We start from the raw sequence: 24,996 nt of genomic DNA, 5'->3' as shown, positions 1-24,996 counted from the left end.
CCACCCCACACCCCCACACTCGCTCATATTCATTCTCACATCATCACACACACTCACTCACACACTCACCTCCACACTTGCTCATACATAATCGCACTCACATACTCACCTACACACACTCACCCCATACCCTCACACTCACACCCACTCGACCCCACATCCCACACTCACCCCCCACTCACACACACACACTCCCCCCCGTACGCACGCACACACACCCTCATACGCACTCATCCCGCACCCCCACGGGCTCACACACACCTCCCACCACACCCCTGCACACGCACACGCTACACCCCAAATTGAGACAATTGCTTTCCTATTTTGCAACCTGCCTTTTCCAATGAACTCTATACCGTGAGAAAAATTCCCCAAGTATTTAATTTTAGGAAGGCCTTCTCCCATCAGCTGGATTTGATTTCATGGCGCAGCCCTCCGACGTGGGCGCTGAGGACGTTTTCACTCGTTTGCGTGTATAAATAACGCCGGGTGAAGTCCTTTTGTGCATCTCTGATTACGTCCTCGGGATAAGTTCCTAGGAGGGAAATTGCTGGGAATAAACATTTTAAGACTTGCAGTACGTGTTTCTGACTGGTCCTCCGTGACGATCGTGCGGTTTTGTCTTTGGAAGAAGCGGAGGGAATTGCGTCTCCAGGCGGCTGGGCTTTCCTCCCGCGCTGCTGTGCGGCCTGCAGGGACCCCGTCCCAGACCCGGGCCTCCCAGCCCCCCCGCCCCCCGACGCCTCCCGGCGCCCCGTCCTGTCCTGTCCATGGACACTGGCCTGTGCGGACACTGTCGCACCTCAGAGCTGCCTCGCGGCTTGTGGGAAGCCCCGTCCCGGGAGCACTCTTACCCTGCGGGGCTAGCAGCTCTGGGGCACAATCTGTACTCGGCCAAGTCCATTTCTGAGTCTTCTTCTTTTATTTTTCGTTTTGTTTTGTTTTTTGTGACTTTTTTTTTTTTTTTTTTGAGTTTGACTTCCAACCAATTTTTTCTTCTAAAGGATTTCCACGACAAAGCTCTGGAGAAGGGACCGTTTCTCCGGCTCAGGACCCAAATAAAACGAGTCCATCTGACTTCTCGAAGTAAAGCTGTTGTCACCTTCCCCAGCCAGCTTAGTGGGAGCGGGGTGGGTGGGAGTGAGTGTGAAAATATGGGTGAGCGTGGGTGGTGTGTGGGTGAGTGTGCAATTGCGCGTGAGTGAGCGTGGGGGGGAGTTTGGGGCGAGCGTGTCAACGCATTCCCCAGGCCCCTATCGAACAGGGGAAGGTCGTATGACGCGACTCACCAAAACGGTAACAACACTGCAGTCGGGACCCAGCTGCCGTATCACGATTGCTGGGACGCCGCGTGGTACGGGAAGGCCACCGGATGCACCAAGAGCAGGCGCAGGCTGGCTGGGATCTGACTGGACCCCTCTCCGGCCGTGTGGCCGTGTGGCCGTGCGCAGGCTCTCTCTGTGCGCTTCCCCGCCCTGGGCTGTGGGAGAAGAGCGAAGAAGGGTGGCCGCTCCGACCGGGCTCCAGGTCCCCCGGGCCCTCCTGCTGGGCTGGACACTCCGATGAGAACACAGGGAGGATGGTCACTGGTGACTGGGCTGCAGTCTACCCCTGCCCCTTTGTACCGTCCAGGTGGTCCCGGGAAGGAGCTGACAAAGGGCGGAGCACAGGCCGGCAGAGGGAGAGCGCAGGGCCTGGCCTGTGGCTGGCATCCCTGGGCCTGAGCAGGGCCCTCGGTGGGGGGGTCTGCAGCTCCCCCCCCCAACCGTGGACTTCTGCAGATGGGGGTGGGAGGTGGGGCGAGGGGGGAGCCCAGGAGCGCCACTGCTCCTCAGCCAACCAGCCCCGGAGCATCTGGCGTCAATCGACGTGACCTTGGCAGGCGACCTTCTGCAAGGGCGCCTGCTCAGACGCCCCCCGACCCCCCCTCTTTGGACGGTTCCAGGAACAGCTCCCAAGGCATTTCAGACACTCCTTTTCCTTTAAATGTCAACTGCCTCATCGGTAACCCTTGGAGGGGTGCTCACAGCCCGGATGTGGGACAGGACAGGCTGAGAGCCTGGCCTCGGGGGACCAGGGTGGGTGGGGGCGGCAGGACAGGGCTGCGGTGGCGGCGGGGGCGGGGGGGGGGGGGGGGCTCCCCTGTGGGAACAACAGCCCGCACCCTGGCTTTGGGAACAACTCGTGTTCTCAGGAGCTCCTGGGACAGCTGGCCCGGTCCTCTCACCTGACTGGCTGGGCTCTGGAAACAGCTTTCGTGGCAGGTTATGAGCAGTTCCCAAAGTTGTCCCCGCAGTGGCCTGTGCAAAGGGGAGAACCGAGGGGCCACCCAGCTCCTGAGTTTGCTGAGTGTATTGGACTGAACGGTGTCCCCCCCCCCCGCCCCCCCCAGTTCCTGCTCTTTGCAGATATTAGTTCAATTAAAACCAGGTCATACTGGGTTCAAGTGGGCACAATCTAACATGACCGGCCTCCTTGTAAGGAAAAACAGAGACGCGCAGCGAAAAGGCTGCTGATGGCGTGTACAGCCACAAGCTAAGGCCAAGGACCACCCAGGAAGAGCAGAGGCTGGAAGGGGCAGGAAGGAGCCTCCCCCAGAGCCCTCAGACAGAGCGCGGGCCTGCCAGCCCCTCCATGTCAGAACACCGAGAGAATAAATTCTGTGGTTTAAGCCGTCTGGTTAGTGGCAATCTGTTCTTTTGCCCCAAGAAACGAATAGGAAAGTCTTTTGTTTTATTTAGTTATAACAAAGTTTCAATCATACTAACAATAGAAAAATTCTGCCTGTAGTCATTCAAAGTTAGCACCCAGCTGCTGGCATTTGGTTTTTTGGCCTCCGCCTTTGATGTGCGAACACTTGGCCATGAACGCAGACTGGGCGGACGCAAAGTGCCCTGGCCGGGTAGAGCTGTGCCTCCGTCCCAGCCGAGCCCGGCCTCACCTGCTGACCGTGGTGACCCGACCACGAAGCTGGACACCTGAATGCGCTCTCCGGTTCCTTCACTGCAGACCTATTTCGCCCGAAGGAAACTTCCAGATCAGGTGCACCTACATACTCAAATGTACTTACAAACACGCACTCCAAAGTCAAACCTAAACATTTAAAAATTATCCGCAATGGCGAAGATACGCAAACAACAGAAACATCCATCAGTGGATGTAAAGATAACGTGTGATATACACATACGATGGAACATTATTCGCCTTATTTAAAAAAATTTTTTTTTAATGTTTGTTTATTTTTGAGAGAGAGAGAGAGACAGAGTTCGAGAGGGGAAGGGCCAAAGAGAGAGGGAGACACAGAATCTGAAGCAGCTCCAGGCTCCGAGCTGTCAGCCCAGAGCCCGATGTGGGGCTCAAACTCACAAACCTCGAGACCATGATCTGAGCCGAAGTCAGACGCTTAACCGACTGAGCCACCCAGGTGCCCCACATTATTTGCTTTTTAAAAACGGAGGACATTCTGCACCACGAGGCAGCATGCATGAACCCTGAAGACAGTATGCTAAATGAAACAAGCCAGTCACAGAAAGACAAATACCGCGGGAATCCGCCTACACGAGCTCTCTAGAATAAATTCATAGAAGCAGAGGGTGGAATGGTGGTTGCCAGGCTCTGGGTAGCAGGGTGTGGGGAAGGGAGGTCGCTAACCCATGGGCATAAGGTCTCAGTGAGGCAGCTGATCCGCTCCAGAACCCTGCTGCCTACGGCCCACGGTACTGAATCGTACTCTTAAAAATGTGCTAAGAGGGTAGACCTTACGTTAAACGTTCTCGCGACAATAAAACAACAACAACAAAAAACTAGAAAAAAAATTTGTCTCTAAAGTCCAAATGCAATTTTTGTGCACTTTAATACACGTTTCATAACCCCCCTCCCCAAATAAAAACTGTCATTCTGTTCTCTTCCATTAGCTGGGGTCATTTAATTTTATTTCATTTTTTTTAAACTTTTATTTATTTTGAGACAGAGAGAGAGTGAGTGAGGGAAGGGGAAGAGAGAGAATCCCACGCAGGCTCTGATAGCATGGAGCCTGATGAGGGGCTCGAACCCATGAACCGGGAGATCGTGACCTGAGCTGAAGTCAGCCGTTTAACCCACGGAGCCCCGCAGGCGCCCCAAGTGGGGTAATTTTAAAGTAGTAACACTGTTTAGCGTTTGCACTGTCTGTAGAGTATTTTCATAATAGCAACTGCCGGGCCCCACCGACTGCTCTGAGACCCAGTGCGGCCTTAGCGCGAGGTGTGATAGGACTCCTGTCAGCCACGCTGGCACAGGGACCCCCACGGCCTTGCGCCACCTCGACCTTCCTTACCAGGCTTCCCTCCCTGGCGACACCACGACCGCCTGCACCCGAACTCCCGTCCTGGCAACTCGGAAAACCCGGACTAAGACGCCTCCCTGAGTTACCCCAGTACCCCTGGCGGGAGATGTTGCCATCATCCCCATTTCATGGATGAGGACATTGAGGCACGGAGCGGTGGGGCGTCGGGGGGACAGGGAGGAAGGTGGTTCGCTTCTTGAGGCCGAGCTCGGCCTTTTCTGTCAAGTTTCAGGGTAATTGTCTCTTCACGGCTATGATGCCAGGAAACACGCTTTTCGAAGTTTTAAAATAGGCGCACCGTCGTTTTTCCAGAACCTCCCACATCCCGAACTTGAGCACACTTGGTGAAACCTTTCAGAGTAGATCTGTTAGACTGAAGCGCTCTGAAAACAGTCTCCCACAAAACACCAACTTCTGACTTTCAGAGACCAACTCTCTCTAGTCTCTTTCCTTTTTAAAGTTTTTTATTAGAAAAAATATTTACTTACTTTGAGAGAGAGAGAGAGCGCGCACCAGCAGGGGAGGGGCAGAGAGGAGAGACAGAATCCCAAGCAGGCTCCACACCAGCGGCCCAGAGCCCGACGGGGGCCTCGAACTCACAAACCGTGAGATCAGGACCTGAGCCGAGATCAAGAGCTGGACGCTTAACCGACTGAGCCACCCGGGCGCCCCTCAGTCTGCTTCCTTTGAATGTGACAACGGTCACGAGGGGCCTCACGTTGAGACGTGAACAAGTGGCCTGCTGTCCCGTGAAAGGTTACTTTTCTCGATCCAAACTGAAAAGTCTTACTGACCTGTGGCCACTGGTACAGCACAAGCGAGCACCCGCCTGGAGAAGGCGCGAGGCAGCATCTCCACGAAAATGCAACCCCCCCCCCCCCCCCCCCCCCCACCGCAACACCGGGCCGCGTGCAGCAGAACCAGGTGCGACTCTTCAGCGACGCGACGTAAGACTGGAGTGACTCCTGTCTGAGGGTAGCCATGTTTGGGAGCCCTCGCACCCGGCACAGCCACACCCGCCCACGCCACACACCATACCCCACGCACGCCTCAGGCTGGCCAAGCGCTTGGGAACAAGGGAGGGCCTTGTCTTGAAGATGCCACGGCCCTAAAGCTGATTCTGGAAGGATTCTTCACTCAGCCCCGGTGGAGCCCTAGGGCTCCATGGGGCCCCGACCACCTGTAGGGGCTTGCGGATGATGGGGCTGCCTGGGAGCTGGGGGCCCGGGTCCCTGCCGCCAGGGGTATGACCTCGGACGAGAGGGCTTCATTGAAAATGACCCCGGAAGCAGCACTGGAGGGAGCAGGCCCCGTGGGCCAGCCAAGCCGGCACCTTCGGCAGGTGCACGTATAACCAATTATGGGAGGAAAGACCAGCGAGGTCAGGCCGGGGGCTGCCCTCTTCCCCGTGGCCCGTGTCACCTTTGCTCTCGGGGACGACGTTTATGAAGACAGACTCCAGCCCACAACTCCCACTCCCAGCCACCTTCCGCTCCTGAGACGGCGCCCGTGGCCGAGACCCACGGAAGCCTGGGCCCTCGGCCCCAAGCTCTTCCCCCACCTGCTTCCTTTCCTGGGTCCTGAACTGTAACCACTCGTGCCACAGCGTCCTCGGGGAGAACCCAGGGATGCATAGAGACAATTGCCCGTTTCCTTCCAGCTCTCATGGTCCCAAGTCTCTGACCCGTGAAGGCGGAGGAAACGAGGACCGAACCCTGCAGCCTGACCAGCCCCTCCCCGAGGCCCTGGGGTGTGGACCCCGGGGTCCCTGTTGGTTCTTGAGGCGATCGCCCTGCCGTTAGGACCGCCTGGGCTTCTTTCCTGTAAGGCACGACCACGCTGTAGCCAGGGCGCCCGTGGTTCAGCGCAGAAGCGAGAGAAGCCCCATCAGGGAACCCGTCTGTGACGCCTCTGCAGGCCGGGGGCCTGCCCGTGATGGGAGCACCTTTGCAGGGCCAGCAGGTGCCCAGGAAGAGGCTGGGGGAGTCTGAGTTACCCGAGGGGGCTGCCGAGGGTCGGGTCTGCTCAGCTGAGTGGGGGGGTGGGTCACCCCGTGTGCCTGTGGTACGCTAATGCTGAATATTCCAGAAGGTAATGGCGTTGGGCCCCTGTGTAAGGGCAGGCTGGCCAGCAGGGCAGAGGGAGAGGCAGAGTCTGGGGGTGATGGGCGTGACATCCCATCGGTCTGAACTCAGAGGTCTGAACTCAGAAGACATCAGGGAGGAACACTGTGGAAGCTCCCTGCGGGCATTCAGAACCTTCGGGAAGGGGGCTGTAAGCAACTGTGAACGGAAAAGCAGCAGCCGCCTGGAGGGGCGCACTGGGGTGTAATGGCCAGTAGAGCCCCGGGGCGCAGAATGCAAGTGGGTATCTGGGCCTGAGGAGGCATCTCTGAGGAGGGGCCTCAGCAAAAACTGAACACACCCGGCCTCCTCCTGTCTGCGAACAGCCGTCCTCTGAGCCAGCGGTTGGGGTGGGGGTGGGGCGGGGGCCTCAGAGGCCCACGGGAGCATCTTCAGGGCACACAGCGCCTCGGCACCATCATCCCCACAAAGGTCCCTGTGACCGAAGAAGGGGAATCCGAAGGGGTTAGTGTTCCTTCCACCTTTCTACTCTCAGTGGTCCATACCCCGAAATAACGACGCTCCCCAAATTCGAGGACATCCTTTTTCATTTTTTAAAATATTTATTTTTGAGAGACAAGAGAGAGCCAGAGCAGGAGCGGGGCAGGGTCAGAGAGCGGGAGACACAGAATCCGAAGCAGGCTCCAGGCTCCGAGCTGTCAGCACAGAGCCCGACGCGGGGCTCGAACTCAGGAACCGCGAGATCATGACCTGAAGTCGGACTGAGCACCCGGGCGCCCCCTTGAGGACATCCTTTGAATCACAAGCCACTTATCCCCAGTTCGGCGGGAGGTTGGAACGTCAGGAGACAGAGGTCGGAACCCTCCCCGGAAATCATGACAATTAGGCTCCCCCTCCCTCCTGGCATCTGGGGTCCCCACCTGGGTGGCTTCGAACTCCAGCCAGGGGGCTCTCAGGTTAACGCCTGCGCCACGGCCATTCCGAAATCCTGTTAGCTCTTCCTGGGGGACAACACAAGGGATCTGGGGCCTACTCTTCGGGCCGTCAGGGTGCCCGAAGCTCTCACCTGTCCCCCCCCCCCCCCCCCCCCCGGCGACCGCAGGCCTACACGACGCCCTCCGGGCGCTTGCTCCTCCAGACCACCAGCGCCGTCACAAGCAGGGTCACCAGGATGGGCACCGCGATGAAGGGGCAGAGGATGCTTCGGGGCGGGTCCCGCACGGCCCTGCCGGAGACCGGGCAGTTCCTGAAGTAGTGCCGGTGGACGGCCACAAAGAACCTGTCCACGGCCGCATTCGGCCAGAAGCAGCCCAGCTGGTCCGCCACGTGCCTGGTGCAGTCAGTGAGCACTTTGTAGGTCCTGCGGGTGGAAAAGCCGCTCATTAGCCCCCGCGCGGGCAGAGGCCCGAGGCAGGACCCGGCCGGGGCTCTTCGCCCCATGCCCCCCGGCGCCGAGCAGCCCCGGGGGTCCTCGCCCGGCCGGGCTCCAGGAGAGGAAGGCCCTGGAAGGTCCTGTGGGGGCTCCCGGATGTCCTGCAGGCGCCCACGCCCTGGAAGGCGGGCTGGGGCTCGGAGACGTCCCTCCTCGCTTCTGGGATTCCAGGGACCGGGACGCACCTGCCGGGGCAGCCTACGAGGGGGGCCAGTCAGGCGCGTTCCGACCGCAGCCTGGCTCAAGAAGCCGTCGGGGCACCAATCCGCAGCCTCTCCAGCACCTCGCTGTCCCCTCCTCCCCCAGGCAGGCCACCCAGCCTGGAAGGCAGGGCTCCCCACCGGGCCTGGTCTCCCAGCACCCCCCCGCCCCCCTCCCGCTGGAGCCTCCCGGAGCGTTCATCACCTTTCATGGTGTAGAGCCACATCTTAATTTTATTCATTGGGTGGAAATGCTGAGGACAGGGATCTGGTCTGTTTTGTTCACCTCTGCAGTCTCAGTGCCTAGAAGGGTACTTGGAACGTGGCAGGCGTGAGTCGGCTGTTTGGTCCTTTTTTTATTGTGGTAAAATAGAAATCATGTTTGCTTGTTTGGGTTTTTTTTTTTTGTTTTTTGTTTTGTTGTGTTTTTTTTTTCTTTTTTGCTATTTTAACCGTTTAAAAAATTTTATCTATTACTTTTTTTGACAGAGAGAGAAAGAGAGAGCATCCCAAGCAGGCTCTGCACTGTTAGCATAGAGCTCGACGTGGGGCTGAATCCCACAAACTGTGAGATCGTGACCTGAGCTGAAACCAAGAGTCGGATGCTTAACCAGCTGAGCCACCCAGGCACCCCAAGTAAATTATTTTTTAATAAATGAAGATTGAAATTGGGGGATATTAAAATGCAGTTTCCAGAAGATGAGTCCCTTCTGCTTCTACTTAGCAGGTAGAAAGTTGTAAAACAAACAGACAAAAAATCCCAAAACAACAACAACGACAAAAGCCAAAGAAACCACAAAACCCTATGTTTTCTGGAGTCCGTCAGAGAGTAGAGACCACAAACCAATGAAGTAACTTGTTTCAAGGACCGTCCCGCCTGGGGCAGAGCACGGGAACAACAGACATGAGAAGAAACCCACTACTGACAGACTGCAAAGACCAACTAAGCCTAGAAGGTCAGTCTGGAATTCCCGGGGCCCCAGACACCCCGGTGGTTTTGTGACTCCCCACTTTTTCCCACGAAGCTCCAGCGGGTGCTCGTGAGAAAGGTTAGTGGCAGGCAGGGGACTGGCTGTCCCTTGGGGCCAGGCACAAACACTGCATGTTTCTTGAATACTTCTCATGTAAGAATCGACAGCCTGTGACCCCTGCAGGAAGAGTGGCTGATGGCGAGGAACAGACCGCAGCCCTTCCCGCTTTCCCAGACCCTCCCCTCCTGCGGAGCAAACGCCCTCAGCGGCCGAGGGAGGGACGGCACAGCCTGTCGGTGCCAGGGCACAGGAGAGACGCACTAGGGCTGACAGAGGAAGGGGAAAGACTCTTCCCCCTTGGGAGAGCAGGCCTGGGATCCTGCATGATACCAAACAGAGGGGCAGGAATCTCCCAGCCAAGATCCCACGGACCCAGGGCAGAGTTGGGCCACCACAGGGAGCGGCCCGAAGGCGTGTGGCCTGTCTGAGCTGAGGCTCTGTCCCCAGCATAGAACAGCAAGCAGCAACTGTCTGCTACCTGGACAAGGTGGAGAGAGACCGGCTCAGGCGTGCAGGGTGGGACACCGCCCTGAGGAAGATTCACCAGCCCCCACTGGGACCGCAGGTGGTGGCAGCCATTGCTACAGGTACGGAGGCCTGTGGTGCTCTGAAAGTGACCACGGCGGCCACAAACCCCAGACCCAGCTCGGTTCCTGACAGGATGGACTCCAACCCCACACCAACAGCCTGGCGGGAGAGGGTGACCCACTGCCAGAGATGAACACTAGTCGCCTCCGTCTCTGATGTTCTCTCCACGAATGTTCCGTATTCAGATACGAAGTTATGAACTTTTCATTCAGAAGCAACAAAACCCAAGCAACGCGTTGCCAAGAGAGAAAACAATCAACAGAATCAGACTCATTGATGACCTAGATGTTGAAACTATTATGCAGGGACTTCGAGGAGATGATCACGACAAGGGGTCTAGGTGGGAAAGCAGATAATCTACACCCACAGAGCCTTGTAGCAGAGATGCGAAGCTGTAAGAAAGCTAGAGAGAAATGCTAGAAATAAAATGAACCCGGTATCAGAGAGAATTCCCTTGATGGGCTCATCAGCAGGTCCGGCATCTGAGGAATGAGTGAGCGTGAAGGCAGGTCAGTAGGAATTCCCCAAACTGAAACACAGAAAGAAAAAAACAGAGCATCCCTGTGGCGAGTTAAAAACACTATCAACGTTATATCCAGTCCAACTTGTAATCTGAGTCCCCAGGAGGAGGAGAAGGAATGGGGCGGAAAAAGTATTTGAAGAGATAATGGCTGAAAAGTTTCCCAGAACAGGGAGATATCGGTCTGCAAATCCAAGAAGGTCAGAGAACCTCAAACAGGGCAGAAAAGAAAACAGCAATAGCAACTAAAGAACCACATAGACCCATCGGTCAAACAATCATCTGAAAACCAAACATAAAGAAAAAAACTTCCAAGAAAAAAAATCCTAGAGTCTGTCAGAGAAAAAAGACACTTACAACGAAGCAATGGCAGGGTCTCAGCAGACATTTTACAAGAGACTGTGCAGGCCAGGGACAATGGGGTGACTAACGGTGGGGAACATAGCCCCGTCTGTCCAGAGTCCCATACCCAGCAAAAGTAGCTTTCACACAGGAAGTTGCCAATAAAGACTTTCTCAGAAACAAAAAGAAGCTGAGAGAGAATTCATTGCCAGAAGGTCTGTGCTTTAAGAAATGTTAGTTTTTCTTTCTTTTTTTTTTTTTTTAAATTTTTTAATGTTTATTTATACTTAGAGAGAGAGAGAGAGAGAGAGAGAATGAGCAGGGAAGGGGCAGAGAGAGGAAGCCACAGAATCCGAAGCAGGCTCCAGGCTCCAGGCTCCGAGCTGTCAGCACAGAGCCCGACGCGGGGCTCGAACTCGTGGACCGCGAGATCACGACCTGAGCCGAAGTCAGACGCTCAACTGACGGAGCCCCCCAGGCGCCCCGGAAATGTTATTTTTTCATTCAGAGGAGTATAACAGATGAAGTAAACGGATACAGTCAAAATGAAGATGTTTAAAGATCCTTTTCTGGAACGTTCTGACTTTTGAGCTAGAAATCCAATCGATGCTGGGAAAGGCTGGGGTGCGTCCAGCAGCCAAGCGCCCCTCCACCGCAGCGCCTGTTATGTGGTCTCCAAATCGCTGAGTCACTGCCCTGAGTGCACTGGGACCGCGGGCCCTCTTCGGTCCGCGTGGGGTGGGGGTGGGGCCCCAGGAGGGACAGAGCGGGCCGAGGCGGCAGCAGCTGGCGTGTGTGGGACCCGTGCCCGACGGGGTGTGCGGTCTTCCCAAGTGAACAAGGACTCGTGTTTCAAGTCAAAACAGAAGTGGAGAGAGCCACAGGAAGTCACGACAGGCTGGGTCTCACGGTGAGAAGAAATGAATCAGCACGTATCAGGTGCCTGGCCCACGGTAAGGGCTGAACGTGGCAGGTGTTGTGAAAGCCCAAAGTCCAGCCTTCTGAGCTGGGTGTCGATGAGCTACGGGGACACGCGTCACAAGCACGGGTCTGGATGACCCGTCTTCTCCCCTGCCTCAGACCCACCAAGCCCGCCAGCAGTTTCTGGGGTTCGGCAGGACAGACACGCCGTCCTAAACGTTGCCCCCCCTCCTCTGTGCCTGGGGGAGGAGCGGGGACGCCCCCAGGAAGAGGTATTGCCACCCCAACCAGGAGAGGGAGGAGCCCCTGACCCAGGAGATGAGACCCTACAGACCCCATGCGGAGGCCACGAGGAGGCTGAGCGCCCGGGGTGGGCTATTCTGGGATCCGGCACTTTCTCCTTGAAATGTTATCTTCCACTTTGCAAAGCCACCGCCGTCTAAAAATATCTCCAACATGCAGTCAGCCGTCCACATCCTGTTTATTTATACAGAAGTGACAGCTGAAACTTTCAATAAATATTTGGAGCCCTGTCAGCAAGGGGGTGATAAGAGAATTCCCCTCAGAGTGTAGACATTCTTCTCTTCAGAAGAACACAGTACTGACTGAAGGGCCCAAAATAATCATGAAAAATATTCTTGCCTTAACCCTCTATTTTCAGTCCTCACATAACCAAACAGTTATCCTGTGTGTGTGTGTGTGTGTGTGTGTGTGTGTGTGTGTGTGTGTGGCAAGGACTTTCTATTCTGGGCCTTTAAGCAAACTTTGCTTGGAATGTTCCTGAACACGATGGTGGGAGTTTCCGATATGTCTGGGTCCCAAGTCAAGGCTCCCGGCACCAAGACTTATGATTGTTTCCTCGCTGGCAAGAAGGCTGATGCCCACTCCTGCCCCAGGCAAGGTGTCTGCTCTGGGGACACTGTGGTCGCTGGTGTCCCCCAGGTAGCCCTGACTGGTCCTGATGTGGAGTACCTGAGCTGGGGCCCTGGCACCCCAAAACCTGGATTCAAATCCCAGCCCCGCCGCCTATCCCGAGTAATCCTGGGATCGCCTTCCCCCTATCCGGGCGAGCCCTGGCCTCCTTATATGCAAATGAAGACACCACTTGGCAGGGTTACTGGGCAGATCAAGTGAAATGAGGTCAAGGGCCCCACATACAGCAGGTGCTCAATAAGTGGATGTTACCTCATCCCTTCCTTCTGAACAACTGGCGTGTGGCTTATAAAGTAGTCACTTCTCGTTCTACAAACCTGAACAAAAGCAGACCAGGCCACCTGAGTCTAAGCATCCAAAATCCGAGGAGGAGCCACTTTTGGACTTAGGTTCACTTTATCCGCATCAATGGCTTCACCCATCCACCCGGGACCACGCGCCCCTCCTCCCCCCCCCCACCGTGGGTTCCCGCAGCCCCATGCACCTGCCGTGGGGAGCAGCAGCTGGGGGTGAATGTGACTGCCCCGCGCTGGCCCAAAGGGCCTGTCAAAATGCTTGATGACACGGCGGGGAGGCTCTCGGATAGCTGGCGAGGAAGGCAGGTGGGTGTGAGACCCAGAGCCGTACCCATGACGCTTTCGGCTAAACAGCCCTTCTGGAAATACAAATGACTAATACACAGCCCAGAAAAAGTTTAACCCCACTCTTAAGGAAAACAAAGAGGGGCGCCTGGGTGCCTTAGTCGGTTTAGCGTCCAACTTCGGCTCGGGTCATGATCTCGTGGTCTGTGAATTCAAGCCCGCATCTCAGAGCCTGGAGCCTGCTTCGGATCCTGTCTCTCCCTCTCTCTCTGCTCCTCCCCTGCTCACGCTCTGTCTCTCTCTCTCAAAAATAAATAAACATTAAAAAAAATTTAAAAAGGGGCGCCTGGGTGGCTCAGTCGGTTAAGCGTCCGACTTCAGCCAGGTCACGATCTCGCGGTCCGGGAGTTCAAGCCCCGCGTCGGGCTCTGGGCTGACCGCTCAGAGCCTGGAGCCTGCTTCCGATTCTGTGTCTCCCTCTCTCTCTGCCCCTCCCCCGTTCATGCTCTGTCTCTCTCTGTCTCAAAAATAAATCAACGTTAAAAAAATTAAAAAAAAAATTAAAAAAAAGAAAGAAAGAAAAACAAAGAAGCGAATGTCCAAATTTAAAAATAACGCTTGGCGCTGGGGAAGGTACGGTGAGATGACGCAGGTCCTTGTGTCATTGCTAACAGAAGACAAACCGGTAAACATTTTCCCGAAAAGCGATTCAGCGATATGCGCCAATAACCTCACAAGTGTGGATGCCCTTTGGCCCAGTATTTCTTTTCTGGGAATTATCTGAAATTAATAACATAAAATGTAGACAAAAGTAATCTAAGAAGATGTTCACGGCGAATTTCTAATCATGGAAAACAGCCAACAACGGGACTGCCAGGAAAGAACCGGCTTCTTCTTTTTTTTTTTTTTTTATTTATTTTTGGGACAGAGAGAGACAGAGCATGAACGGGGGAGGGTCAGAGAGAGAGGGAGACACAGAATCGGAAACAGGCTCCAGGCTCCGAGCCATCAGCCCAGAGCCTGACGCGGGGCTCGAACTCACCGACCGCGAGATCGTGACTGGCTGAAGTCGGACGCTTAACCGACTGCGCCACCCAGGCGCCCCAAGAACCGGCTTCTAAAAGCCTCCCCGCTCTCTGCACCTCCCCCTTCAGGCTCACAGCCCTGGGTGCCTAACTCCATCCCACCAGCCACCTCCAGGCCCCTCCAGTTCCAGCGGCCCCCCTGCAGGAAGGGCGAGGCCACTAGATGGCGTCCCTCCTGGGGACTTCCTCTCTGTGGTCTCCTCCCCTGGGGACGCTTCTCCGGCCTGTCAGCTCCTCCCGTGCAGTCACATCCCCCAGGACCCCCCATCAGGGCTCCTGAGGCTTCCCCTCCATCGCCTGGAGCGACCTCGCCCGGAGAGGCTCCCCGGTCCTCCCCACCTCCCTGGTCGGAGGGAGGGGCGTCCACACTCCACAGACTCCTTGCTGTGACCCTCCCACCCCCAACGGAAGCTGGGTCCCGTCCACATCCAGCTGTCACCACACCTGGCTTCCAGGTTGCCCGTGCCCCCAGCTCCAGCTCCCAGCCCCTGGGAGCCCTTGCCCAGCCCCTGAGTTGTCATGGACTTCTCCCCACCTCCTCCAGGGGTGTCCCTGCCCTCCTGTGGCCCTGTCACTGTGTCCAGGAGTAGGCAGAAGTGACTTGCCTCGGTGGGTTATTGTGACCCACCTTGCTAACACCAGCATCCACCTTCCTTCACAATTCGGGCCAGAGGCCTTGGCCTCTCTGCACCCCTTCTCTTCTACTCCACCCAGCTTGGTCAGGGGCAGCCATCAAATCCCTCCCTCTTCTCCTCTCCTCTGCACCCCTGCGCTCAGTCCATGATTGGCTGTCTCACCCCTGCCCTCCTCCTGACCTCCAGCCTACTATCCGCATCTTTGCACCTTCCTTGTGCTGAATTCAAAAGCCTTCACGTAGCCCCCACCCTCAGCCATGTCCTCTCCTTCTCACCGGCCACAGGCCAGCTACACTGGCTGGTACTTCTGCCTCAGGATCTTTGCACATGCTGCTCTTTCTCCTCGGAAGGCTCTTAACCCCATCTTCACCAGGCCAACTCTGCTCCTCCTTCGAATGTCACTTCCTCAAAAAGGCCTTTTTTTTATGCTTCAACCTCATTCGGCTTCCTGGTAAAGTGGGGTTTCCTTCATAAATGTCTTACTTTGTCCTTGTACTTTAATTCACATGAGGATTCACTCGCTCTTGGTCTCAACAACTAGCCTGCAAGCACCATGGGGGGAGGGGGACAGTGTAAGAAGAAGACCAAATCCCGCTTACCCTGTTGACAGAGTCACCTCAGGGGCAAAGGGGAGCCAAAGCTGAAGGAAGAGAGGGTATGGAACAGGAGGCCAGCAGGAGGGGTGCCCATGGCACAGCCCAGCACAGAGACATTCACACGGAGACAGCGGTATGAGAGCCCCGCGGTATACAGATCACTTACAGGTGCCGGCGGCACAAGCCGGAGTCAACCACGCCTTCACGTTGGGGACTTTTTTTTTTTTTTAAATATACTTTTAATGTTTATTTATTTCTGAGACAGAGACGGAGCATGAGCATGGGAGGGGCAGGGAGAGAGAGAGGGAGACACAGAATCCAAAGCAGGGTCCGGGCTCCGAGCTGTCAGCACAGAGCCCGACACAGGGCTCGAACTCACGAACTGTGACATCATGACCTGAGCCGAAGTCGGACGCTTAACCGACTGAGCCACCCAGGCGCCCCAAGTTTTTGAGAGAGAGACCGAGAGACAGAGCACGAGTGGGGGAGGGGCAGAGAGAGAAGGAGACACAGAATCCGAAGCAGGCTCCAGGCTCCAGGCTCCGAGCTGTCAGCACAGAGCCCAACGTGGGGCTCGAACTCACAGGCCGTGAGATCATGACCTGAACTGAAGTCGGTTGCTCAATCGACTGAGCCACCCAGGCACCCCTACGCTAGGGACCTCAACACCCCTTTCGGGGCTACTAAGCAAATTAAAACCAGTGCCAAGTGAAGAAGCCTGACTCAGGGACTGCATGTGAAGTTTCTAGTCTACAGTCAACAAGCTTTTCAAGTCCACGGACTCAATTTAGGCAGCAAAGAAAAACAACAAATTCCCAAAGTGGAAACTCTAAGTCAGTATTCTTTGACTACAATATTAAAAACTAGAAATTAGTAAGAAAAGGATAAATTTAAAAAAAACCCCAAAATCTCTAGAAATGAAAGGGCATGCATATAACATTGAAGTCAAACAAGAACTTAATTCGATCAGAGACTATTAAGAAAACAATGGCGTGCTATGTGTAAAAATTAAGGGGATGGAGGCAAAACTGAATTATGAGAAAAATCCACTGTTGTAAACTATCTTATTACTACACAAAATGATATGAAAATACGTGAAGTCTCCAAATCAAGGCATTTTTAAATTTCATTTTATTATTATTACTATTTTAACATTTATTTATTTTTGAGAGAGAGGGAGAGAGAGCATGAACAGGGAAGAAGGAGAGACAGAGGGAGACACAGAATCTGAAGCAGGCTCCAGGCTCTGAGCTGTCAGCACAGAGCCCGACGCAGCGCTCGAACCCACAAACCGTGACATCATGACCTGAGCCGAAGTGGGACGCTGAACCGACTGAGCCACCCAGGCGCCCAAGACATTTTTTAAAAGAACAACAAAATAAAACTTTCCAAAGGGCAAATAATTCAAATGCACTCATAATTGTTAAAAAGTAATATTTAGTGATATTTTAAGAAGTAAAACGAATACGTAAGTTCAATAGCTGATTCTTTAGAAAACAATGAAACCAGACATATCTCTGGATAATATAGTCTGAAAAAAAAAAAGAGAGAAAACGTCAATGTACAAAACCACCAGAAGGGGATTACCCAAAGTATAGGAGAGTAACATACAAAAAAATGTATGTTAAAGTTTGGGAAATCCTTGAGTTGGCATGCTTTCTGGGAAACTACAAATGACCAAACAGAGACCTAAAAGATAGAAAGTCTGAGAAGAAGAATGAAAAATGTTATTAGAGAATTACTTCCACAAAAGGTGCTGGACTCAGGTAATTCTTTCAAATTCTCGAGACCACAGAGGCAGACGCTGAGTTCCCCCGTTCTTTTACAGGGTTAGCAAATCCTGATCCCAGTCCTCTTAAGACGGCCTGCCCACGTGCCCTGGAGCCACAGATGTCCTCTACATTCACTTATCAATGACACAAAAGTACGACAGAGGATGTTTGCAGATTTAAGCCAGTCCTACAGAGCACCTTAAGGCCACGTTCATTTCGGGAATGCTTCAAACTTAGCATAAAATCACACTTCAACGTGTCCAAGGAAAGGGACACGCGACCATTCCAATACAAGCTGAGAAGGCATTTGATAAGACTCAACATTCGTTTCTGATGAAAAAGAAACCACCTTGTAAATCACAAACAGGTTCTTTTCTCAACATGATAAAAACCTCTCCCAAACCGAGGGCGTGCATGGTATGATTGGAACCCTAGGGGCGTTTTCATCACAGGCAGGAATCCTTTCCTTCATTCTTAACTGGTCAGGCCTGTCTTCTCCCTTGTGGTTTCCGCCTTTCGTGTTGGGGGCCCCCACCCAAGACTTCGAAGTCACGTGGAGCCTTTCCGAAGCAGGGAGGGGCTGGGGCCACTTCCTCTGGTGACAGAAAGCCACGCGGTGACCCGGCCTGCCCTAGGCTGCGCCAGGCGTGGAGTGAGGATGCCAGGCCAGCTCGTCTCTACAAGGGGCCTCCGACCACGGACAGGAGGGGCCAGCGGCCTTGGCGGTGGCTAAGCAAGTCCTCGTGCTGTACTTTTCCCGCAGACCCACATACGAGCCAGCTGGGAGGCCGGCCTTCCGGCCTGGAGGAAGCACAGGAAGGGGCATCTTTTGTTTTTCTTGCCGCTGCGGGGACGCAGAAGGACGTCTTGGTCACTGATTTAAAACATTTCACTGGCACCGGCCTGGGAACGTGTGCTGGGCTGGGGGTGGGGGTGGTGGGGGGGTTGCTGAGTCAACGGAGCCCCTGGAACTCACTCCGCACGCCTGGGGTTTGCAGCTGGAGGTGGGAAGGTGGATGCTAGACCATCGAGCCCTCCCTCGGCCAGTTAGCTCAGATAGATCCGAGCGAACCAGGCCACACCAACGAGGTCAAGCGCTAGAAGTCGTGCCTCCCTGCTGGCCCAGGGCTGACCCGCCAGGGTGCTCGGACACAGAAGGCTTTGACGTTAGTGGCTACCGTTGCACGCAAATGCGTACCTTGAGATGAATTTTTCCGAGGCTCCTACGACAGTGTAACTCCTTAGTAGAACAGGGACCCCGCCCATGTTGGCAAACGCATCACCCTAGGGGGCACAGGGGACCGGCAGTGCCATCACTGCCCGAGACTCACAGCACGCCGCGTGCCCACGCTGTGAGGTTTGCAGCAATGCTCCGGTCCACACAGCACGCAAACGCCTCGACAGGCTGCCCAGGAAAGCCCGCTGAATGGTGGAGGGAAATCCCACGTCACATCTCTGATGCCAGCTCCCTGTCTAAACCGAACCCCCCTGACCAGCGGGCACTGGCTGAGCCAGGTGGACAGATGCCATTTTCTCAGGAAAGAAAGAACAGGACTGAGCGGAGGGTTCCAGGGAAGAGGGGGACACATGGAAACCGGCCGGGGTTTTCTCTGCTGGCTACGAGGCAACAGTTTTCCAGAAATACCCGCGGCCCATCCAGGGCGTGCGTCAGCAGACGGGGCTCGGGGGGGGATGCCTGGAAGGACCCCGCCGCTCTTGGGCTGTGGAAAACAAGACACGGGACAGCCCTCTGTGGCTTCCTCTGGCCACCGCTCCGCCTTCCCACCCCGCTGGGCTCTGGGCTTCTCTTCTCCTGGCCTGAAGCCTGGTTCTCCCCTCCCCCGAGACACCCCACGATGGGGAAGCGAAAGACAGGCTTCTGGGGGCATTTCACGTCAGTTCTCGGGCGTTGGCCTGGGAAGCTGCTGCACAGACAAGGCCCTGAGGGCGTTTCCTCTGGAAGTGACCCCCCCCCCCCCCCCCCCCCCCCCCCCCCCCACCGGCGGGAGAGCATTTCATGGCTCCCCTTCTAGAGAGGAGAGGGCTTCTTTCAGCAGCCTCCTTCTACAGCAGCCTGGCAGGGGAGGTCCACGGCTGCCGTCTGGAAACCCCCTCTGTCTGGGGTCCCTGGCTCCCTGCCTATGGACTTGTATTTCCTCAAACCCAGGACTCGGGCCTGGCACTTTTGGGGTCCCTGCCCCGGCTGAGTCCTCTGGGTCTCGTGATGCTCCCTCCTTCTTTAGCCCCTTGCAGCTGCCTGCTCTCTGTGTCCCCGCTGGCCTGTGACCTCAGGAGGGCAGGGCAGCTCCTCTCGGCTCCCTGTGGAACCCTGTCCCCCGTGTGGGCGCACAGCAGGGCTCAGTGCCCAAGGCTGATGTGCCTGCAACTCTGCAGCCCTCACCGGGCCCCACCCGGAGCCCCGGTTCCTCAAATCTGGGCCAGGAGGGAGAGGAGGGTGCTGCCCCTTCCCGCCTGGGCCACCCTGGGTGGTCCTAAGTGGGACAGAGGAGCCCTGGGGGCCTCTGGGGATGCCTGCCTGGACACGGGGTCTGCAGCTGGGCCCAAGGTCCCCAAACACAAGGTCTCATGAGCACAGGCCCACGGTCCATACGTGCAGAGCCCTGTGTCCCCGTGCCAGCCCCACAGCCCACCCTTGGACCTGGAACCCAGAGGCTCACTTTGGGGGAGCAGCGGGAGACTCCCTGAGAAGATTCCGCAGCTTTGTATCCAGGCTGGTTGAGGCCACCTGGAAGCAACGTGTGTGGGCCACGTGGGGCCATGTGTGGAATGGGGAGGGGCACCCCTTCCTCCAGGCGGGTGTGGGGCTCGGCTTCCTTCAGGCTCCACCCCCGCCAGGTGCCCCGTGAAGGATGCCACGCGCCAGGCCGCGGTGAGTCCTCAGGCAGGAGACGTGGTGTCCCTGAGCGGTGCCATCTGCATCTGGGAAGACGGCCCCAGGGCTGAGCTGGAGACCAGGGAGGCGACGCACACGAGGGCCCCCCGCTCCCCTAGACCCATGCAGGGGGGCGTCACCAGTTAAGGCGACTGCTGTCGGTTGAGGGGACACCAGTGTCGGCAGACAGAGCTTCGCCCCACACCAGGCAGCTCTCGACCGAGCCCCCGTTTCCTGAGCTTGGCACCAGTCAGGCCGCAGCACGGCTCCAACATTCCCTCTGCTGGGTCTGCACACTGAGCACTAGCTACTCACCGGCCTGCAGAGAAGCGCCCGCGGCTCTAGGAGCGGGCCCGTGGGGGCTGCAGGTACCGTGTTGGGAGACGGGGCGCTGGGGACCCAGGGCTGCAGAGATGCACGGAGGGGCGGGCGCTTCCTCTCCAGCTGTCCTGCTGTGGCCGGGCTGGTCAGCCTGTGCACAAGGGGCCGTGGGCTCCTGCCGGGAGCACGTGCTGCTGGGCCCCAGGGACAGTCTCGTCTCCCTGGGCGATGGGCACCCTGCAACTCAGGAGGCCACACGGTAGCCATCCAGGGAGCCGTGGGCATGCAGAACGGGGACCCTCTTAGGTGTGGGTGGACGCCCACACGTCCCCCAGAGCCGAGGGCAACACTCCACACGGGACTGCTGATGGCTGGGCTCTCTGCTCCGCACGGGACAGGAGGGACTAGGACATACATCCCATGTATGTCATCCCATCGGAGAAGCAGCTTTACAAGCCGGCGTTCCTATCCTCTCCTTAAAGACAGGCGCCGCCGAGGTGACCTGCGTGGGTGACCCGAGGTGGCAGTGAGGGAGGTGGCCCGGGGGTCTGACCCACGTCTTCCTGGCTCCTCCACGTAGGGAGCTGTCTCCCCTGCTCGCCCCCAGAAGCCCCTTTTGGGGAGGAGGCGTCCTGGCCACCCCGTCCCCACCCGGGGCCTGCCTCCTCAGCCTCCCTCCTCCGCTCCTGTTCTGTGGCTCCGTGCCCGGCAGCTCCCGGTGCCTCTGCTCAAGCCAGGAGCAGGCAGAGGTTTCTAAATCCATTCCTGGCTCTGCGTGCAGATGGCTCTGGCACCAGACGCAGCGCCCCGGGGGCTGCCAGGGCAGGCTCCTCGAGGACAGGGCTCACGGGGCGGGCGAGGGCACTGGCCTCCTCGGAGAACAGGCTGGGGCAGGAACCGGGCTCCTGGGGCCGGCAGCTCAGAGAGATAGCTGTAGTTGTAAGATCCGACAGGCGTCTGAGAACTAGGGAGCTGTGGCTGGTCACTGAGCTGTGGCCCCTGGTGAGACCGGGGACCCCCGTGCAGACACCAGGTCTAGGAAGGTGAGGCTGCCGCTCGCACCCTTGCTGGGAGGTGGGTGTGTGCATGTCCGAGTCCCAGGATTAGGCGGACAGCCGGGACGCTATATTTGGACACGAAACCCTGGGGCCATTATCCCTGTGAAGCCACGCGGGCCACTGGAGGGAAGGGCTCTTCTGTGCAGCCCACCCTGGTCCCGCTGCTCTCTGCCTGTCCTGCCCAAGAGACTGTCCCCCTGATGCCACTGGACTCCCCAGGGACCCTGCTCTCCCCTCCCCACAGGGGCCCCTGCAGCGGGCTCACCCCCACCCACACGCCCTACCCACTTGCTGCCTCGTCTAGGAGGCTCCGCCATCCGCACCCCTGCTGCCCCCATCCTACGGAGGTCGGAGGTCGCAGCTCAGGGCGACACCCACTGTAGGGGGCAGGGCAGGGCTGTCCACACAGGTGCTTCTCTGTGATTCAAAATCACCCTGGGAGACATACTCGGACCGTGGAGCAGCCCAGAACCCCAGGAGGACGGGAACACAGAGAAATAAATGTCACAGGACCTGCACCCCACCTGGCTTTCTGGAGGGGGTCTTTGACATTCCCCTGGCCTGCACCCAAAGAAACTGCCCGTCAGCCTGTGCCCCTGGGGGTCTTGGCTGCCCAGGGTCTGAGGGTATGTCTGGAAAGCTTCCCAGAGCCTCCCTGAGGGCGGTCCCTAATTCCAGGGGCCGTGGGTCCACATCCTGCCCGCCCCACGCCCTCCCTGCCCCCTCCCGGTCCCTGGGTCCAGCCACCTGCAAGCAGGCACTCTGGAAGGAAGAGGCCACACTTAACAAATCAGTAAAAATCCCTCTGCCTTCTCTGACCACATAATAAAAACCCAGAGACGACAGAACAAAAGCTATGTGAGCTTCAGAAAACAAGGCTGCTCATCACAGATCTATCCCCCCGCCAAGCTGTCACTCATGTAGAAAGCAAGCTCCGTAGAAATGTTTCACTCCCGGGAATGGATTACTCATAAGGCTTTATTTCTAGGATTTGCTTCACATAGTCGCCTGAATTTAAAAGACACACGTGAAAGGGAACGAGGGGTTAAAAATAGTAAGACGTGTTTGAATTAACAGGCTATTTGCAGATGTCAGTAACCAAGACCTCTCAGACCAGCGTTATTACCGACAAAAGTCAGAACAACGCAGTGTAAAAAATAAAAGCAAAATAGAGGATAGGAAGGAAAAAGCAGGTTTTATTTCACTATTTTTTTAAATGTTTATTTTTAAGGGAGAGAGAGAGAGAGGGAGGGAGAGAGAGAGAGAGAGAGAGAGAGAGAGAGGGAGAGAGAGGGCATAAGCAGGGGAGGTGAAGACAGCTGGGGACAGAGGATCCAATGGGCTCTACACTGACAGCAGACAGCCTGATGCAGGGCTCGAACTCATGAACAGCGAGATCATGACCTGAGCAGAAGTCAGGTGCCTAACCAACTGAGCCACCCAGGTGCCCCGAAAAACCGGGTCTTAGAACATTAGTTCAAATCAAAGGAGAGAGAGAGAGAGACAGACACAAAGCGAAATTTGAGGAGGCCCAAAACCCAGGGATTCTGGTCCCTTCACCAAGGGGAGGCCAAAGCACGTGGTCTGACACGGTAAGAAAAGCGACACGTTATCAGAGGATCTGTGTTTCATTTCATGGCTGGTTGAGTGAAAAAGAGTTTTCCAGTCGTCAACCTCACTTGAAAGAGAAAAGAAGAGACATTATGTTCTAACCATACGAAGAAAAAAGAAATCAGGGTGGAAATGTAAAAAATCAAGACAAAAAACGGCGTGCCTGAAGATCGAACAGAAAGGACAAATACGATGTCGTTTTCTCTGGTACAAGTCTCGTCGCTCTGTTATATGAAACTCTATAGAGTTTATATAACATACATAACTCTATGTTATATGAAAACGTAACATCCAGCAGTAAGCTGTTGGCAAGAGATGTAGTCACACAGAACGACAAAGTTCGAGGAGCTGACAGACCAGTGCTTCTGTGCTAACACGAGGCAAAGGATAACGTAGAGCAAAAACTATCACGTGTGCCTAGAACTGTAACGGTGTTTCACAGTCGATGGCAGCAGCAGGATAACGTGGAGTCTAAATGCTATGAAAGTAGAGTGAAAGATATGCATAAAAGCCTTCCAGAAAAGCGAAATGGAAACAATGCCGACACGATTAGGATTGAAGAATCCACTACTGCATTATCATATGCAAAAAGTTCAGGGGCGCCTGGGTGGCTCAGTCGGTTAAGCATCCCACTCTTGAGCTCCACTCAGGTCATGATCTTGTGGTTCGTGAGTTCAAGACCCGAGATACGCTCTGCACTGTCAACATGGAGCCTGCTTGGGATTCTCTCTCTCCCTCTCTCTCTGCCCCTTCCACCCCCCACCCCCAAAAATAAACAAGTAAACATAAAAAAAAGTTCAGAGGGGCACCTGAGTGGCTCAGTTGGTTAAGTGACCGACTTCGGCTCAGGTCATGATCTCGCAGTTCGCGGGTTCAAGTCCCGCGTCGGGCTCTGTGCTGACAGCTCAGAGCCTGGAGCCTGCTTCGGATTCTGTGTCTCCCTCTCTCTCTCTGCCCCTCCCCCACTCATGCTCTGTCTCTCAAAAACAAACATTAAATTTTTTTTAAAGTTCAGAAACCTGTAAAGAAGCCGCATAGCACGACAGTGCAGCATTAATCACTGCTTCGGGGTGGGGGGATGAAATAGAAAGAACAGAACGTTTTCATTTTCAAGTTTTGGTGGTGTGTTTACAGAAGGTCTTAGTGGGAGAGATCTGAGAGAAAATCTCAACAAAAACACAAAGTAGAAACTATTCACTCTGTGTGCTATCACTCTATCAAGAGAAGAAGAGCTTAAGAACCAAATGGAAATGCAACATTTGAGAATTAAAATACACCTGCCTAAAGAAAAAACTGAAGGAGAAAGTCAAGAAAGACAATAACTGTGTGGTAAGAAAATACAACGAGAAAACAGACATCTCAAAACCTGCAGAAAGTGGTGAAGAAGGTCCCGAGGGAGAAACAACATGGTCTTAAATGCCTTTATTATGTTAAAAAAAAAGGGGGGGGGGTGAGAAAAAATGATGTCGTCAGCATCTAAATTCTACCTCGCGAAAGAAGCAAATATTTTTCTGAAAAGGTAAAAAGAGGGGAAAGCAAATGATAAAAGTGAAAGCCAAACATTTTTAAAAGACATTTCAATGCAAGACATAGTCTGTTTTCTAAAGACCTATAATAATGGACACAAAAAAAGTGGGCTTTCTCGGGGCCCCTGGGTGGCTCAGTCGGTTAAGTGTCTGACTCTTGGTTTCAGCTCAGGTCATGATCTCACCGTCTGTGAGTTCGAGCCTTGCATCGGGCTCTGTGCTGACACTGTGGAGCCTGCTTGGGATTCTCTCTCCTTCTCTCTCTCTGCACCTCCCCCAGCTCTTTCCCTCTCTCTCAAAATAAATAAATAAACGTTAAAAAAGAAGTGAGCCGGGGCACCTGGGTGTCTCTGTCGGTTAAGTGTCCGACTTCGGCTCAGGTCACGATCTCGCGGTTCGCGAATTCGAGCCCCACATCGGGCCCTGTGCTGACAGCTTGGAGCCTGGAGCCTGCTTCGGATTCTGTGTCTCCCTCTCTCTCTGCCCCTCCCCCGCTTGCACTCTGTCTCTCTCTGTCTCAAAAATAAATAAACATTAAAAAAA

General features: G+C 55.3%; 1 protein-coding gene across 2 annotated transcripts in view; it reads right to left on the bottom strand.

Moving 5' to 3' along the window:
- Positions 1 to 354: 354 nt before the first annotated feature.
- LOC125917317 (receptor activity-modifying protein 1-like) overlaps positions 355 to 24,996 on the bottom strand; it is a 36,341-nt gene continuing 11,699 nt past the window's right edge. Inside the window, exons 2-4 of one of the 2 annotated variants that reach the window (XM_049623552.1) lie at positions 2,228 to 2,300; positions 1,290 to 1,480; positions 355 to 535 (exon numbers count right to left, since the gene is read on the bottom strand). In XM_049623552.1, coding sequence (XP_049479509.1) covers positions 1,331 to 1,480; positions 2,228 to 2,300 — 223 coding nt within the window. In that variant the 3' untranslated portion in view covers positions 355 to 535; positions 1,290 to 1,330. Of the gene's footprint in view, positions 536 to 1,289; positions 1,481 to 2,227; positions 2,301 to 7,484; positions 7,769 to 24,996 lie in introns of those variants that run through there. The other variant, XM_049623551.1, reaches the window with a different exon arrangement.

Source organism: Panthera uncia, unplaced genomic scaffold (assembly GCF_023721935.1).
Source record: "Panthera uncia isolate 11264 unplaced genomic scaffold, Puncia_PCG_1.0 HiC_scaffold_1694, whole genome shotgun sequence".
Lineage (NCBI taxonomy): Eukaryota > Metazoa > Chordata > Mammalia > Carnivora > Felidae > Panthera > Panthera uncia.
The sequence above is the reverse complement of the archived record's forward strand: the minus strand, read 5'-3'. Positions and strand labels throughout refer to the sequence as shown.